The sequence below is a fragment of the Colletes gigas genome, unplaced genomic scaffold (genome assembly GCF_013123115.1).
Source record: "Colletes gigas isolate AHSC1104 unplaced genomic scaffold, ASM1312311v1 Colletes_gigas_Sc00012, whole genome shotgun sequence".
NCBI lineage: Eukaryota > Metazoa > Arthropoda > Insecta > Hymenoptera > Colletidae > Colletes > Colletes gigas.
In genome coordinates this window covers 4936584-4954775 of record NW_025106641.1, presented here as the reverse complement: position 1 = coordinate 4954775, position 18192 = coordinate 4936584, and the positions used below count along the sequence as shown (strand labels likewise).

At 47.1% G+C, this 18192-nt stretch overlaps 1 protein-coding gene across 1 annotated transcript in view; it reads right to left on the bottom strand.

Annotated features, from left to right (window-relative positions):
* Window positions 1-1014: 1014 nt before the first annotated feature.
* LOC122398936 (nephrin-like) overlaps window positions 1015-18192 on the bottom strand; it is a 234443-nt gene continuing 217265 nt past the window's right edge. The window contains exons 11-13 of the mRNA XM_043399206.1: window positions 17780-18100; window positions 2062-2292; window positions 1015-1331 (exon numbers count right to left, since the gene is read on the bottom strand). Coding sequence (XP_043255141.1) covers window positions 1015-1331; window positions 2062-2292; window positions 17780-18100 — 869 coding nt within the window. The remainder of the gene's footprint in view (window positions 1332-2061; window positions 2293-17779; window positions 18101-18192) is intronic.

Here is an 18192-nt window from a genome sequence, read left to right as displayed (position 1 = left end):
TATTTAAATAAATTCGATTCTTAATATCGTTTAATTATCGCCAATTATGAAACGAGTACTCTAGAAACAGGCTTCCATTTTTAAAAATAGGGAAATTAGTCCCTCAGGCGCTTTTCGGGCATTTTTCTATCCTCTGTCCCAGCTGAATACATGTTTGCCACGAATTATCTCACGAATAAAGATATTCAAGCAGGAATCTTGCCACGGTTCTCTTTCCAAGGGGCACGAAATCAGATAACGATACATTTGCCAAATTCCGTAAGGAACGTAACTGGGTTAAACAAACTCGAGACCCGCGAAATTTCCGCGCGTACCGCGTCGTATTTCAACTTGGACAAAATCCCCGGCGCGGATCGCGCGGAAAAGTGATCGATCCGGCGCGGAAGGAACCCTATATATTACTCGAAACTGCCTGGGCCATTTGTTCGCCATTTTTCCGGGTGAATTTTCACGGTTCCCGGGCGGCGCGTTCGCGTACCCGCGTGAATCACGTACCGCCCGCGAAGAAATATGCGAGCAGACACCGTCGAAGATCATTGGACCCCTCTGGCCGTCGGTTCGGGCAAAAGTTACGCGGAAAGACAGAAGAGGGATGCAACTTCCGTAGCGTCCTCGGGCGAACTCGAGAGAGAGGGCAACTTTACACCTAATTCTTTCCACGGGTCGATTCCTCTTCCCTGCTCGTTCCTGTTTGCTTCCCGTTTCCAACGGAGGAACCTGCTACCCCCGTCGAGGAAACGTTCCCAAAACAATTTTCAAAGCTCGGTTCCCCGGCTCGAAAACTTTCTCCGCGACAAATCTTGCGCGCGTGTCACGGTGCTCGTCCATCGCGACGACGCAGTGGATTGTCTGCGAGCCGTTCGCCACGCGCGACGTATCGATACGTCGTCTGCGTGGAACCGTCGACTCGCCGCAAATGACTCTCGATCGTTCGTCTCGCTGTCGACTGTCCGACGGGGTCCTCGCGAACGCGCAACCGAGCTTAGGTCGCCGACGACGGCCGTTCGAAAACGCTTAAACGCAGCTCTCCGGGAGCCTGTTCGCCATTAGTCGTCGCTTGATCGCCTCGCCGTCCAAACACTCCCCCGCGACGATCACCCCCTGTCCGCCGAGGACCACGCCGCCCTGGCCGACGCCCGCCATCCCTCCCGTCACGGGCATGCTCTGCAAACTCTGTATCGTGCTTCTCGATGGTAACCTCAGCTCCGTCGGCCTTCCGGTGAACTTGTGGCACAGCTCGTCTATGCTCGGCGTGGGTCCGGGCGTGACCCAGTGTCCTGGGGGATATCCGCCCGGATAACTCGGCGGGCTCACCTCCACCAGACTACCCTCTGCAACAGCCAGCACACGATTCTTTTGGGGATACGCAGGGCAGGGGTATGGTCAACGTTATGAAGCGAAACGGCCACCGCCACTCACCGTACCCGACAATTAGCCGACCGCGCTTTTTATACTCGCTTTTCCACCTAATGTCTATACTCTTTTCGTGCCCCCCGCGACTCTATTCGGGCACCAAAAAAAAAAACCGTACTCGTTGTCCCGCGAGGTGCAAAATTAGGACTCGGAATATATCGCGAGCTTTTAGTCACTTCGCTTTTTACGGCGCCCTTTCCCGGCGACAAAGCACCGCAAACTCGGCTAATTTCGCGCTCGAGATCGTCGCCATTATATTTCAAGAACCCGTTTACATCGATATCCGTTCGATGTTGCAACAACATACTCCACAGGTTGACGATCAATCGGTTTTTTCAATTAAAAATAAGCGCGATAAATTTAGTCGAGAACGTATGTATAAAGTTGAATGAAATTTTACTGGATCCTGTGTAAATGCTCGAAAGTGGGGTGGAATTGAATACGAAAGAATATAGTGGGAAAACAAGGAGTCGATAAAAAAGAATGAGAAACCCTGAATTTCAGCCGTACCCTTTCGTTTCCGTTTTCATCGATTCGACGGTGGCTCGTGTCACGGATTACCAGACACCCCGTATAAACGACGGTGGCTCGTTCCTCTACGGTTCGTCGATAATGCACCCTGACTTGCCAGAGTCTCCGGAAACTTACCGAATTTATTCGGAATAACGTCGGGGTCGGTTTCCACGGTCTGCTGAGGGTTCTGCAGGGGATACTGTTGGGCCGGTAATTCACTGAGCTCCGCCGGTTTTTCGTGTCGGGGCTTCGATACTCTTTCCCTCCGGACTCGCACCACCACCACCAGTACGATCAGCACCAGCGTCACCGACGCTCCAACCAATACACCGAGCAACGGCGATAGTACAATACCGGCGTCTTGTCCTTTAACATAAACACAAAACGAACGTCAAGGGTTGAAACTTTCTAAAAAGAAATCCAATCTTTCGAGACTCACAGTATTTTTTAAATATTTCCATTCGTTGCGCTATAATTTAATTTGAAACAATATTCATCAGCCCTTTGGGTCATCCTGAATGCACCTTTTATAATACATAAATTAACATATTTTTTTCTTCGTCAGAAAAGGTACCCAAATGCTTTTCTTTCCGTTCTCCAAGATGGCGTCGCTTAAACGACCGGCGTAATTATCGGAATTCCGCGGTACTCGCGCAGTATCCAGTCAGTGCTCGACGAAATTTACGAGTAACTAGGGATTGACAAATGAACAATGGTAATTTATTTAAAATTATCATGGCTGTAATTAAACGATGCGCGGGGCTTGTAATAATCGCGCGATCGTTGCTCGTCGAGCGAATAAATCGTAATATATCCGTGCATTAATAAACAGGTAACCGCGGTACGTTCCGAATGGCGCGATAATAATCATTATGCAACGGCGGACAAGCTTTTCGAGAGGCATTCCGAACGTTTGCGCGTCACAACGGAACTCCGCACGCGTACAAATTCCAGCAGGTGTAATTAACCGGGCAGATTTTCTTGTCGCTCGTTCTTGTTCCCGCCATCGTTCACGGGGGGCAAAAAACAAAGCTTAATAATTTGGACGGTGACCCAAAGGAACCTAGATTATTCGTCCAGTTCGCGGAAAGAACTCTGAAAGAACAGAGGATAGCGTTTTCGACCGCTTGTCAAGCTTGTCTCGAGTTCGAATTCTTCGACATCAGAACAATAGTTAATAATTGAAGAACGTGCTCGAGTTCCGTTCGTTAAAATTTTTTTTCCCCGGCAACTTATTCCCCCCATCGAAAAAACTTTGATCAGAGGCGGCGGAACTGGGTCGACTTCCGGTAAACCAATTTATAGAAACTTTTCGCGAGCACGATACGTTTGTTTCCCCGGACGGGTATCGAGCCATGGTTGTGGTTTCGAAACCAGTACGCGAGCGTTTATAGAACCGGGCATTTTTTCACTTGGTCGCGTTCAGAGCTCGGAGATCCGTCGCGAAGCCGGCGCACGAAGAAACGCAAATTAGAACGAAGGATTAACCACACTGTGTGTCACGGCGCGGAGGCAACGACTGCTTTACAGCCCTCCGTGGCTATTTACTATTCTACATTTTTTTCCTCTTACGGGCGGGAACGCGTCGCGGTAAACCGGTACACACAAACCGGGAGGAAACTTTTCTGCAAACTCGCGGGCGGACTGCAGCACGGTCAGAGTTACGAAAATATTCGGACGCCAGGGTATGCTCGGATTTGTACTAACTTAATTACTTATACGCGAAACGTCGTCCCTCCCCCTGCTCGTTAAGTCGCTTAACACAGTCAACAACAGCGATAGATATTTTTAAAGCTCGTAGAATTATTTATTTACCGTTATTAATTTTCGTTCGAATGGAAGAGGCCACCCACGGTTGATTCTACGGCCTGGTTTACATTGTAACTTAAAAATTCCGTCAGTATCGCGGTTCGATGTGAACTCCCCGAGCCACGAAGGCTGTTCAAACTTTTACTAGCAATGTAATCGCTAGATGGCAAATCTTTTTCATCCGCAAAGTTTGATCTAAAGTCTCCTCTTACAGGAAATGGTTTCCAACTTCTCGCGTCTTAAGGCTGGATCGCCTGGTCCATTAGCAGACTTCGGACCAAAGAAGACAAAAGAACCTCGGTTACTTCTGGCACAGGACCTATATATACATCCCAGTGTGGATGTTTCAGTAATTGTCTACTATTTCTAACGATCACTTCTTTAACCCTACTCGTTATTAACTACTTCCATTCCTCAGACGTCTCCTGGTTATGAAAATCACAATGAACTGAACATTATACACTTTATAAATATCTGTATTTTAACACTTTATCGATTGCTAGTCGATTAATCGACGTTCGAGTGTCCAGCAGTTATCGACCGATCTTTATACAAAAAGAGAACTATGAGAATTGAATTCCAAGTGACATAGGATGGAGCTTCGATGTATACCGCGAAAGTTAACTCGGGGTAAAGCTCGTAATGCTCGAGATCGTCGTTGGCCCGGTAAAAGAGAACGAAAACGAGAAACGAGAACGGGAACGAGAACGAGGAATCTTTTGGGTTAATTCTCGCGCGTGACGTTTTAGTCGATAGTTGCAGGAGCGTGGGAGCAGGCCTGCTGCTTTCGTCGGATAATTAACAAAACTGTTTTCTTCCAGTGCGAGTTGGCCAGCTGTGCTCCGTTGCAGTTTAAGTGGGACAGAGTCGAAACGTGCGCGCGCGCTCGTTAGCGTATCGCGGCGAACGTGTTTAATTCTTAACTTCTCGCCGTTTGCCCGCGCGCGTGTCATTCCGCGATGCACGAATTCGGCGGTACGAATCGGAACGCGCCTTGTTAAAACTTCTGCCGGGTCCTGGATCAACCGAAGATCGTCTGGTTCCTTGACTTCGTCGACGACTTCGAACTCTTTCCCCGCCGAAAGTTTTCGCGAACTTTGCGGGAAGGTTCGGGGTATAACGTCCTCCGGTGGAAGGAACTGGGTCGAAAGGTTCCAAAGTGGCCATTTTTGCTCTCAAAATGTATCTCCAAGGGTCTAGAAAGTAACAGTTTGATCGAATCTTGGCAAACTAAAATCAGGAAAAATTTTATTTATCGTTCGATGTAATAAATTTTCGTATGCAAAGGCGTGGAATTCCTCTGTAATTTCCTATGCAACCTTGCGCAGACGTGTTTCACGTGAAAATTTGTATCTTCCCTCGAGCAGAAGATGGCCATTTTCGAAGATTGTCCTTTGAAACTTGCGCGAGGAGAGAAATTGGCACGAAGGCGCGCATCTATCCGTTCTGTACGCGTGTCGTGCATAATACAGGCGTGTTTATGCATGTAAATAGATTGCGGTCAGGTGTGTGTGCGCGTGTACTTACACGCGGGAAGGTATTTCGCCCGTGGACGCGCAATACCCATAAAATCCAGGGTTTAATCAGCCACCTTGAACATCCGCGCTCTACTCTGTCCCATAATCTAAGGAACGTCCAACGCCACGCGTGCTATTACGGCCAGCGTTCGCCTTTCCATGTGTTCCATTCGGTCCGTGAATACTCGTGGAAATCCCCGAAGTAACGCAACTCGAAAACCGTGTAAAATATTTTACAAAACTCGGACTCGAAATCCTCCGTGTACGTGCACCGTCGCCGTTTTCTTTTTCGCGGCTGACGTTTTGTAAAACGAACTACGAAGAAAAGAAAAACGCGAACGCGATTGTTACACTTACCGTGACACGGTTAGAAAGATTCTTGCGTTTTATCGGCGGCGTCTTGCGCCCTATCGGTTCCAGATGCTGCGCCAGGATCCACGGATGGATCGTATAGGAGGATCTAGCGAGTCTCGAGAAACGTCGGAGGAATATATGAGCGTGCGCCTGAGTGACAGGAAAGTCCTTAAGGTGGGCGTAAAAGTTCTCGTAAAAACACAGAGCCGTGCCAACGAGTCGAGATGGTTTTAGTCGAAGGGACTGGCTGGATAGATGGATGGATTTATTAGCTCGAGACAATATAGAACAACATAATCCGCGGAAGATGGAAAATGATAACGTTTAAAAAAAAGACAGTGCATCATACTCGAGAATTTTATTTAACGTTGTTTGTATTTAAAATAATTGCAACCCTCGCTTCTCTTTTATCTCTGTGAAAAATGTTTGATCTACGTTGCGTATTTGCACCGACTCCTATTATTACGAGGTTTATTTACAAAATGTATACACGGTGTAAATAGGCGGATATTAATCAGTAATGATAATATTAACCACAGCAAACGAGAATAGCCGTAGTGTCGGTAGTTATAATATTTTTGGCGAGAAATTGTTGGGCTCTCTCGCGGTAATATCCAATGCGATTCGTCAAATGCATACAATGGGCGTAAATTGGAAGGCATTAAACAGTAATAATAATAATGGTACCAGTAATATTAATGCGGTTAGCAGGCACCAGTGGGGCTAGCAGTTATAACAACGTTAATGTAAATTCTACAAGATAAAATTAAAACAATCCTCGCGCGTAAAATCACGGAATACCGTTTTTCAGAACGTTCCTTTCAATAAACCGGGTGATTCGGGACAGGTATCCGAACGGGGCGCGATAGTACGTGCAAAATTGAACAGAAAACGTGAAATGAATTTTTCCCGTACGGGGCTTTGTTTTCGAGGAAATCGATATTGAAAATTCCGTCCAGTGTCTGACCATTCTTCGATATTACTACTTGATCTGGTGTTTTTAATCACTGGACGTCGGTTTTTCGACGATTCGTTGATTTCTGACTATCGATAATAAATCAAATCCAACGAAACAAAGCCTCGACGATTAAAATTTAACTAAAAAATTGTTCGAAGAAACGGATATCGAAGATTTAACCAATGTTCGACCATACCTCGATATTTCCACTCGATCCGTGTTTTCATCCATTGACGTCGCTTTTTCGATAATTCCCCGGTTTCTAACTATCGATAATAAATCAATATCAACGAACAAAGCCTCGAAGATTAAAATTTAACTGAAAAAATGTTCGAAGAAATGGATATTGAAGATTTAACCAATGTTCGACCATACCTCGATATCTCCACTCGATCCGTGTTTTGATCCATTGACGTCGCTTTTTCGATGATTCCCCGGTTTCTAACTATCGATAATAAATCGACAGCAACGAAACAAAGCCTCGAAGATTAAAATTTAACTACAGAAATGCCTGCGGCGATCGATATTGAAAATCCAGGTAATTTCCGACCGTACCTCGACATTTCTATTCGATTCGTGTTTTCGATGATTCCCCCGGTATCGTACTATCGATGACAAATTAACAGCGACAATGGATAAGTCACAAAGCCGTGATACGGATCGGAGTCTCGAAGATTAAAATTTAACCAAAGAATTAAGCAGCTTGCAGTCTCTCGGCTGATATCGCGGCGCCTCGAAACACCCTGTACACCGCTTCCTCGATCGATGGCAACGTTCCTTCCGGTCCATGGCAGGTAGTTAGGTCACGACGATAATTTCCCAATTAATTACCGCGATTTACTCCGGGACGCCGTCATCGTCGGCCTCGATCGTATATTCTTCGAAAGCGCCGACGCTTTCTCGTTAAAGTTGCACCGTGGAAGCTCCTTCCTCCGAGGAACAACGGGGAAATATATATCGCGCGGCGCGTTTCGGGACGCCGGGTATTCACCTAAATCACGCGGATAGTTTCTCATCCTTTCCCTCCCCCTTCTATCCACGGCGGAAGCTCTCTTCCGCGGCCGCTATTTTTCAATCAATCGCCGGTTATTAGCAGATCACGACGGTCCTCTCTTTCCAACGCACGGCGAAACGGGCGCAGTTTGCGATCGTATACTCCCTCTCTTAAGCCTCGACAATGTCTCGTAAAAGTTGCAATGGAAGTTTAATCGAGTTCCACGCGAAGAAACGTCTGGCGGCGGGGTACTAAAGATAAACCGGTCCTTATACCGTCGATCCTCGTGGATGGTCTAACGGGATTCCCGGGCAGAGCCAGCTGGGGAGAATCGCGTATCCCAGCGGGCTCCCAGAACTCGGAGTTCATCGAAGTTTAGATCGCTAATCGGTCTTAACGCGGAAGGTCACCACCCCTCCGCGCCGTTTACGGGGAGAAAAAATATCTTTTCGACGGACCTTTCTTAAACTTTTTCCCTTTTTTCCCCCTCCCCACCGCCACGGTTCGCACGGTAATAAAAATTCCTCTTTCGGGAACCTTTATCGAAAGATTTCTTCGTCCAAGTTCTCAAAGAAGCTCTCTTCTTCGCGAAGAATGTTCTCCGGCGTAAGAAATTTTAAGGGGCCAAGATAAGACCGGGGAATCAAGCACGACCAAATTGCCAGGCTCTCTTCAGACCAAACTTCGTCCGCGACAGCCATTTTGGTGCACGGACGACTCGTAATTCAGGAAACGTAACGGATACAATACTAAACTTTCCCGTTCGAACGTTCGATAGCTTGTTCGGGAGATTAATAGGCCCATCAGCCGTCAATTTCTTGATTTCTTGAGTAATCAGTTACATGAATTATTGGAAGAAGTTCTCTGCGTGTGATTTATGCACGACGGTGCACCGGGTTCCATTTCAGTTCTTGAAGCATCTGGTCCTTCACTTCCTCGGATTCCAATCGAGTTTTTTTACTCCCAGAATCTAACACGATGTTCGAAAGTCTATAATTTTGTTATGTATATTTTCATTATGGAATCGGTAAGAAAAATAGTGCGACAGAAGGATGATCGTTTCTTTTCTAACGGTGGCAGAGGTTGCCTGATCCATGGTCAAATGGCAGAATTTACCGGACGGGGGATGACGGAGAATGGCGAGGACCGCGAAAGGGGAAGTAATTCTCGAAGAGCGTGCGCTGCTAGGGTATATCCAGTCGCGAGTAAGACGGAGGTTCGGTGTCACGTGGTCGACTAAGTCACCAAAAAGCCCGGCTTAGCCGGAGCCAGATCTAACTTCGGCTCGCCGGGATTAATTCGAACGTAAGGCTAACCCCGAATCGATGTTACACTGTCCGTCCCACGGCTAAGGCGACTTACGTTACGGTAGCCGTTTTCAATTAATGAAACGCTCACGCGAGAGGTCTCTTTTCGTCTCCCGTGACCGATCGCTTTCGTCCCGGGGATTACGAACCGACGCGTCGCTCTGAAAATTACACCGTTCCCTCGCCGGTGGGATATTAAAAGTATTCCTGAAGGGCGGACGTCGTCAGCGACGTTGAGCTTCTCCGATATATCCGATTCTTTGACCTGGCGAACAGGTTCTTACATTGTCTTCGATAACTGTCAAACCTCCAGAAGTCGATAAATCAGCTAACGGTCGACAAAGTAGCAAGACTCCAAACATTAAATAGGGATAACACAAGAGTATTGTATTTTTAATTCATCACGGAGAGTTTTTCCAGTTGCTTTTCTCCATCTACGAGCGTTTTAAAGCTACGTACATAAAAAAGTATTCCGATGGCGTAACAGCTACTCTCCGGCGAGGTGGGGGGTAAAAAGCTGACATTCCAGCCCCCCGTAGCTTTATCATCGCGAGAGCCGTATAAGTCGAAGTACGAGTGTTTCATCGTGCTCGCAGTTTCGATATCCTTATTCCCCCGGAGGCGTCGTCCGTGTTCGTGGGAACGCGAGACGTCGATGGAACGAATACCCCGCACGGAACGCCGGCGCCTCGAGTGGTCTGCGTTTCACCTCGAAGGTTGATCCCTTTTACGAGGTACGCGATTCTCCGGATGCTAATACCGGGTATGGTCAAGTAGAGACGTCGATGGCGGTTTGGTATCCTCTTAATTGCAATCAGCCGGAACAGTCTCGAGAGTTCGTCACTGATTGCTGTTCCATACTCTCTCTCTCCTGCCCCCTTCTACCATATGTACACACGAGAGATCGTACGCTTCCCGCGCAACAATAGAGGGCCGTGTGTACGTAGGTGAAATCGAGGAGCAATTACCGGCGCAATCTCGCGACCCGAAGAGGATTGGCCCGCGGAGAGAAAACGAGACGAGATGAGGGAGGGGGGGGGGGGGGACAACGAAAGGGACCCCTGATGCCCCCCAGGGCGATACGTTGGCAAATCTTGAGGATCTCGTTCATAATAAACGCTTATCGAGGGGTTTGGCCGATCGTCCGGAGGCTCGAAATGTTTAAGGCTCGGTACCCTAATCTCGATTATCCAGCGATTCGGCCAGGAATGCCACACACAGCAGTCGATGGAACCCTTTATATACGGACGCGACCGGTGCCCCCCCGACCAGCTCCTCCTACCGCCTCTCGATTTCGCTTTAATTCGAATGGCCGCGGGCCATCGGTTTCCCCGAAAATTATTCCCGTCTCTGGTTACCTTGGGCGCCGGGACTCTCCTCTCGCGACACTGCCGCCGGATATTCGAATTATGCTTTCTACGTCCCGACGACGCGACACGAGTTAATTCCCGGGGACTCCACGATCCATCGAATTACCTTAACCGTTTTACCCCGAAACGGGACGCCGTTCCCAGATAACGTCGACGTTCGGGTCCGCGATTATAGTTTCGGTGCAATCACCCTCTGGTAGTTTCCGAATACGTCGACGAACGTTTCTATACGCACGGCTAAATATTTTCTTTAAATATAGGGTAATAATCGTATTATTTAACATTCCTTTTGTCGAGTCGATAACTATTGGACTCCAGGAATCTGATTAATCGACCAAGCGGTCGGTAATCGTTGGACACTCGAAAGTCGATTGATCGATTAACGGCGGATGAAGTATAATTGTTCTATTTGGACCGTAATACCTTGGCGCAAAGCAACGTATCCGCGGGCAGCGTTCGAACAAAAGGCACGGAAACGGTCCCACGGTATTACGCGGCGAAAGATTTCGATTCAAAGGCGGCGGTCGTCGGTCGCGTAGCCAGGACCGGTCGCTTCCGCGTAATTCCGGACAGTATTTAGAGACGGGCTTAGAACTCGAGAATGGGTCGTTATGATACTTCCGGTAACATTACCTGTTACGAATGGCGGTGACGGTGGGGCCGGCCAAACCGTTTGAGGAATTTCCACGGTTACCGGCGGAATTGCCGGATAACTCGACTGCGCTTGATATAAACTCTGGCTGGAATATATTACCCGCCGCCAGAGAATATTTCTTAAGGACTTAACGGTGACTCGTATGGGCGATAATAATCGTTTTCCATCCGACGGGACCCCGAGGTCTGTGTCGCTTTAATGGAATTTAAAGCGACCCAGCGCGATCCAAAGGGGCGTCTTCTCTCCCTCGAACTATCAAAAAATTAATAAACCTCTAATAAACGTCTGAATGGGAGACTATCGTTGCGGTTTACGAGTCCGGGAAAATAATAATATGTCGATCGATCGTGTGCCGCGCGTTTTAAGGCTCGATTCGCCCCGACGAAACGTAGGACGAATCTGGATTTGAGGTTCGGGCACGTACTCGCCAATCAGGACGCGTACCTTCGTCTGTCTCGGTGCGATGTATCCGCTGGCGTCTGCAATCCAGGACGTTTTCCGTTCGACGGAATTACGAACGATCGGGTCTCGACAAGGGAGATTACGACCCCAATCCCCCGTTGTCTCTCTGCAACGTCATAATCGTCCACGCGATTCATAATCATTTTCAACTACCCTTCAAATCATTATTAAGGTCCCATAGATTCTCGAATTTCATCCATTCCTATCTCACGATCAATCACGAGTCTTATTTCGAGAATTATACCGTGGATATTTTGTTCCTGTGAATTTTATTCGAACATCATTGTTCTACATCTTTCATAATATTTTTAATTCCGAGACGTCGACACTCAGGAAATTGCAAGGCGTTGGACAATTTTTAAGGGAGCATTCGAGGTTGAAATAATACCAAAAAGGGTGACGTACAATTTAGGCAAAATAACGATACACAGTCATTTAACTCTTTCGCCTTAACTTTTCTTGTAAACTACATGTTTCGAACGAAAGTTTGCTTTCCTTTTTTTAACTACAATGTGCAACATTTCAAGAAATTTTTGCAGTTATAGTATCCCTTGCACCTTAATAATTTTTTATTCTATATTCATTAGAATATCATGTCCTTCATATTTTGATAAAAAAACAGCAGAAAATTAATTGTTGCCGTGTGTGCTCCCCTTTGTACCAAACAACTTTCGTTCGAAGCATTTTTCTGTACAACCTGGCGACTCACTCTATATTATTAAAGAATCCAGTCCGTTAAAATTTCATCCGTCGACAAAGCCTCTTACGCGTAATAATTATTATAATTACAAGCACGCGATTAACCCGGGACGAGTCGAACGAGCGAGGATAATTATTACGCGATAGGGGAATATCCGTTTGATAAAGAAACGTCCGTCGGGGCGTTGCAATTCACTTCCGCGCGAAATCGGGTTGATATAATCTGCGAGCATCGACGCACTCGATGTTTCATTTCGGTGTAACGGAAACGCCTGTTGGTTTGATCGGCCTTTAATTGACGTAACGTACGGCACGGCGGGAGAAACGGTATCGGCGTTCAAGCGCGATGAATTACACCGACGTCGAGCATCGAGGGGGGGCGGGAGGGGGCCCCGATTGCGTTAACGACACGCGTAAACACGCCAAGCAGCACGCGCGTATGCTGCAAACGAACTGTCGTCGCTTCGCTGTTAACCACGACAACACGCGACGCACCTGTTTAACATCCGCGCGTCAACGTTCGCGTACAGAATCGCCAAATTCTATCCACCGCGCTCGTTTCCACCGGATACTCTTATTTCGCGCGGCCATTTTCTTGCAAACATAAAACGTGCAGCTTCCTCTCGACGTCTCTAAATATTACGTCACGAGGTCCTCTTGGATGTTCCAAGTCCCCCATTTACCCCCATCTATTTATTTATTATAAGGTACGAATGCATAATTCAGACGGACTGGTATTAATAATATTACTCTTCAACGGAAGTCAGAGATTTAGATCTACCATAAACGTTGGATGTTTTACTTTTCGAGCACTCGGTACCGTGCTACCTGAAAGTAGCCATTTTACAGGATGCATATAGATATTCACGGTCAGTAAATTCAGCGCATTATTAGTGTATTTGCGGAACCGCGTATCCGGAATTCGGTAAACGAGCGCTTTCTGGATTGGCGTTGGAAATGGGCGAAGAGAGCATCCGTTTGCCAAGCAGCACGTTAGAAGAGAACATCCGGTTCCCGCCATTCGCCAAACACCAAACACCGAACGCGTGGACTCCTCGTAACGCATTAATGCTCCCATTAAATTGATACACGAATGCGCGGGTCGAGCTATTACGCGCGATATAAACAATTAATTATCGTCCAAACGTTCGAGGATCAAGGGACAAGAAACTTGCAACGTTTCGTCTTGCAGGAAATTCGAGGCCACGCGAATTATGCTCGACGAGGGGGGAAAAAGCTGCGTTCGGTGGGTCGACGATAAAACGGGTTGACAAGAAGGGGGGGTTAAAGCGGTTAAAAACAGAAAAAAAGGGGAAGCAAAGTTTCGGGCGACGTCTGACGAGAGGCGGAGCGAGAAGAGGCGAAAGACAGAGTGGTTAGGAACGGCGGGAGGGAAAATGGCGACGACGCGGGGAGTAAACAGAGCTAAGTGAAGTTAACGACGAAGCAAGAAGAGCGGCAAAAATGACCTCGGGAAAATTACCGCACACGAAACGGCTTAATGTCCAAAAAGACGAGCGAACGAGCAACAGAGGGAGGAACGACGGGAGCAAAGAGGGCGAGACGGAGAAGGGTGCAGTCGCTTAATGACCATTGTACATTCGTATCTTTCGTGGATGGGTTCTTTCGCTTTCTTTTCCTTCGCTCTCTGCGCCCTTTTCCTCTTCGACTTCCGTACGGTTCCGGCGGCGGGCGCCGTAGGGACCATTATCTGTAATTGCTTTCCTTAATTCGATGCTCGTTGCCTCTGCGTGGGGGGGCGGACGGGAAAAATTCCTCCCAACGCACCGAAACGGGTCGGAAACGGGGCAAAAAGGCTACGCGAGACGCGTGTCGAGAGTTCGGCACGAGTCGAACTCTACTCCCTCGCTTCTTGCAAACGAATCGGTACCATTCGTGTTCGCTTGGAGAGGACTTTGTTCTTGGAACGGTTCGAACGGACTTCTAATTTCACTGGCAGTCAGTCGAGTTTGATTGAAGAAATCTGGACAACTGTAGGGGTTGTTGCAAGTATCCCTAACGCTGATCGTTGCAAGAAGCGAGGCAATATTAATTGTAAGTGGAGTCTATAACTTCTTGATATGGATTCTTTGAAAGGAACCGTGTTTATAAGATTCGTTCTAGTTAGCGTGCAATTGAGGGTGTTGCAAGTATCCCTAACGCAGATCGTTGCAAGAAACGAGGCAATACTAACGAAGTCTATAACTTCTTCAAATGGTATTCTTTAAAAGAAACAAGTTCATAAGACTGATTATAGTTAGCTTGCAATTGATTGTGTTGCAAGTATCCCTAACGCAGATCGTTGCAAGAAGCGAGGCAATACTGAACGAAGTCTACAGCTTCTTAAAATGAATTCTTTAAAAGAAACAAGTCCATAAGACTAATTTTAGTTAACATACAATTGAGTGTGTTGCAAGTGTCCCTAACGTAGTTCGAAGGCACTACAAAACGAAGTCTAGAGCTTCTTAAAATGAATTCTTCAAAAGGAACGAGACTGTGAGACTAATTTCAGTGACCAGGCAATAGATAGAAGTTTCCTCGATGGACAAGAGAGGATGAAAATACCTTTGCATTTAAGGGGGAGTTATGGTCCCGCGAGTGGTCCGTCTCGAGACACGCGGAACGGAAAGGCAACGTCGAAGAACGCCGGAAGAACGAGAAGCCGGGGTATTTAAATGCCGCAAGTTTCCAGCTAATGTCCTAATTACGCGCTAATCGACTTTCGGTCCGTTCATTAGGGAACTGGTCGTTTCACCGATCGAGTTCCAACGAGGGGAGTTTTAATGGTAAGTAGCCGTGACTCTGGCTCTGCCCCCGTTCTTTGCCCGCCAGAAGGGCGAATCGAAAGATAATCAAATGCAGTCTGAGAGGTGGATAGATACCAAAGGGAGGGCGAGAGCGTGAGAGCGAGAGAGACGGAGCAGAGTAAGTAATGGTCGTTTGTTCTTGAACGTCGGGAAGTTGATGTACGAGGAGTCGCGGCGTCTGGTTTGTAGCTCGCGCGAGGCGGAGGCCGATGTACGCGCGCGTTCCACGCTCGCTCGCATCTCCCGGCTCGCAAATTGATAGACGCCGCCGCGACCGTAAATCACTTTACTGACAATTGATTTGGTGGTGCCCTCCGTTTTACCTCGTTGTAAACTCCGCGCCGCCGTTGATATTTACGATCACGCGTGTACACACGACGTCACCCGGTGACACACTGCCCGCCAACCGCGACAAATCTTTTACGGTTTTTTTTTTTTTTTTTTTTTTTACACCGTACACCACCATACGTGTCCCTCCTGTCACCGCCCTCGCGTTTTCCTCGGTGCATCAACGCGTGTTTTCACCGCCGATCGATGACATTCGCGCGCTTTCCCGTCGCTTTTTCGAGAGGTGGACGATTCCGTACACCGGTTTCTCCGAGCGTGGCCTAAGTAGCGTGACGTACCCAGTAATGGGTGTGGTGCACTCGTCCCGGTGTGTTGTCTCGGGGGCGGTGATCCGTCTTGCTTACCAGCCCGGTCGTTGACACCACCCACTCGGGAACAGCCGCCATCCGTTTCGAAGCGAGGAACCCGCAGGAACCCACAGAGCCACCGACCTTGCCCGCTGGATACCCCCGAACCTTTGTTAATCTCCCAGCAATCGGTCGCCATATTGATCAGGGTCAAACCTAACGCGTTCGTTGTTCGATTAAACGCCTACGCGCGACAGGCGATTTTTCATTCTGTCCCGCTCGCCTTACCCTACCCGGGTCTTATCTCCTCCGACGCCCAGCTGTTTCTCCGCGAAACAACAATTTTTCCATCGTAAATACTTATGCTAATAAGCCGCTGCACCGCGGTCGGATGTCCCGCGATCAATTAGAGGCGATACCGCGGGCGAATGTTTCTTTTTTTCACCGCCGGCCGCAAGTCATCTCCGTCGTTATTTCTTTCCCCTTCATCGACCAGCGTCGCGCGAAATGAAGTCTTATTAATGAGTAATGATTTGCGATCACCTCGCGATCAAACCGGTGATTAATGATTATGATTACCCGAGCGAGACGCGCATTAATCATTCGAGCCTGGGTGGGGCGAAATAAAATAGATTTTATTAAGGTTTATATTTTGCAATCATTTTTCTAACACGAATGTGCGTTTTAAGGAAAAGAATCGAGGCTACGGCACGTTCGACGGTTGTTTCCTTTCTTTTTCGACGCGGGTGTGTTTCGAGACGAATTGCAAGGGTAGATGGCGATTCTACGTATAAAAGTAAATCGAAAATGTAGAGTAAAACGTTTTCGTGCAGGGTTTCGTTCTTGAGAGAATCGATTTTGAAAATACGTCAGGTACGTGCGCGATTTAGTACGATCGGGCCAACCTGTCCGATCAATGCCCGATATTTCTACTTGTTTTTCCTTATACAGGAATTGGAAGTGCTTTATATAATCGTACGATCTTCTAATCGGTTAGAATTAGCTACTAGAATGACCCACAAGTTTATTTTGATATTCCCAGTACTAGTTTTGCACGATTTAGTATGACTGGGCTGATCTGTCTGACCAATTCTCGATATTTCTACTTGTCTCTGTGTACACTTGAATTAGAAGTGTTTCTTATCATTGTACAATCTTCTAATCGCTTAGAATCATCTACTGGGACGGTCCACAAGTTTATTTTGATGTTATTAATCCTAGTTTTGCATGATTTAATACGCCTGGGTCGACCTGTCTGACCAATGCTCGATATTACTACTTATTTCTGTGTATTCTCGAACTGGAAGTGTTTCCTATAATTGTACGAACTTTTAATCGTTTAGAATCATCTACTGGGATGGTCCACAAGTTTATTTTGATATTCTCAATCCTAGTTTTGGACGATTTAATACGCCTGGGTCGACCTGGCTGACCAATGCTCGATATTACTACTTATTTCTGTGTACACTTGAATTAGAAGTGTTTCCTGTAATCGTACAATCTTCTAATCGTTTAGAATCATCTACTGGGGTGGTCCACAATTTTTTTTAGTTATTTCCAGTATTAGTTCTGCCTGATTTTAGATTCGTGGGGTATTAAACGCGGTCGAACTCGGGTGACAGCGCACACGAAATCACGGCTCTAGCGTGGAAAAAGCCAAAATGATTTTAAATTACGAGTATTAGCGAGGCATTGTTCACTTTTAATAACGAGCGTGGTATACGGATATAAAATCGATTCCGGTTAATTGGTACATCGGGTCCAGTTTGCTCTAATTAAGCGGGTGCTCCATTCGTGCAAACTTTCGAGGGAATAGTTGAAAAAATATATAAAAGATCAAATGATAGTTTAACGAGCAACCAATTATGTGCCCCAAAACAGATTAAAATAAAATATTAACCGTAGGTTTAAATATTCTTCGCGTCGAATTGGATTTTCCACTATTTTCGCTAAAATCATTTGGAGGGCAATATTTGATATTTAAACGTTTAAATATGGGCTTATTCGCTCTACTATTATTAGTTCTTAATAAACATTCACAGAGGAGTGCACATAGTGTGCCCGATCGTGATCACTTTAATTAATTATAAGACAACAAAATCACTATTTCACCAAGTGATATTTCTCAAATTTCTGGTGAACTTCCAAGTAATCCTTTTCAGGGAATAAAATAAAAAAGGGCTTTCTTCCTGTGAAAATAACGGTGCAAACCGATGTCGTGAACGGTTCTTGTTGCATAGAATTGAAAAAATGGGGTAAGAAAGTAGGACAGAATCGTGGACTCACCGGTTCGTTTCTCCGCGTCGCGGTAAGTGACCTCGCTGAGGATGACTGGCTGACTCCGACCCTTGGCGTTCATGGCGTAAACCGCGACGTGGACGCCGGCCTCCACCGACGCCTCCAGCCCCGCCAGAGAGAAACTCGGCTCGTCGGTGTTCGAAACGTTGTAGAGGGGCTGGCTGCTCGACAGGAAGTCCACGTCGCCGTGGTACACCTCCAGGATGAATTTTTGCGGAAGTCCGCCGTCGTAGCCAGCCACGCATTTCACCTCGACGCTGGTGTAAGTCTGGTTCGCGAGCGTACAGTTACGTACCGGAAATGGTTTCCCTGAAACGAGAAAACGTCACCCATGGTTAAACGGCAGCCGCGTAATTTGCGCCCAACGGGGATTGCTTCGTTTAATAGTTTCCACCTGCCCT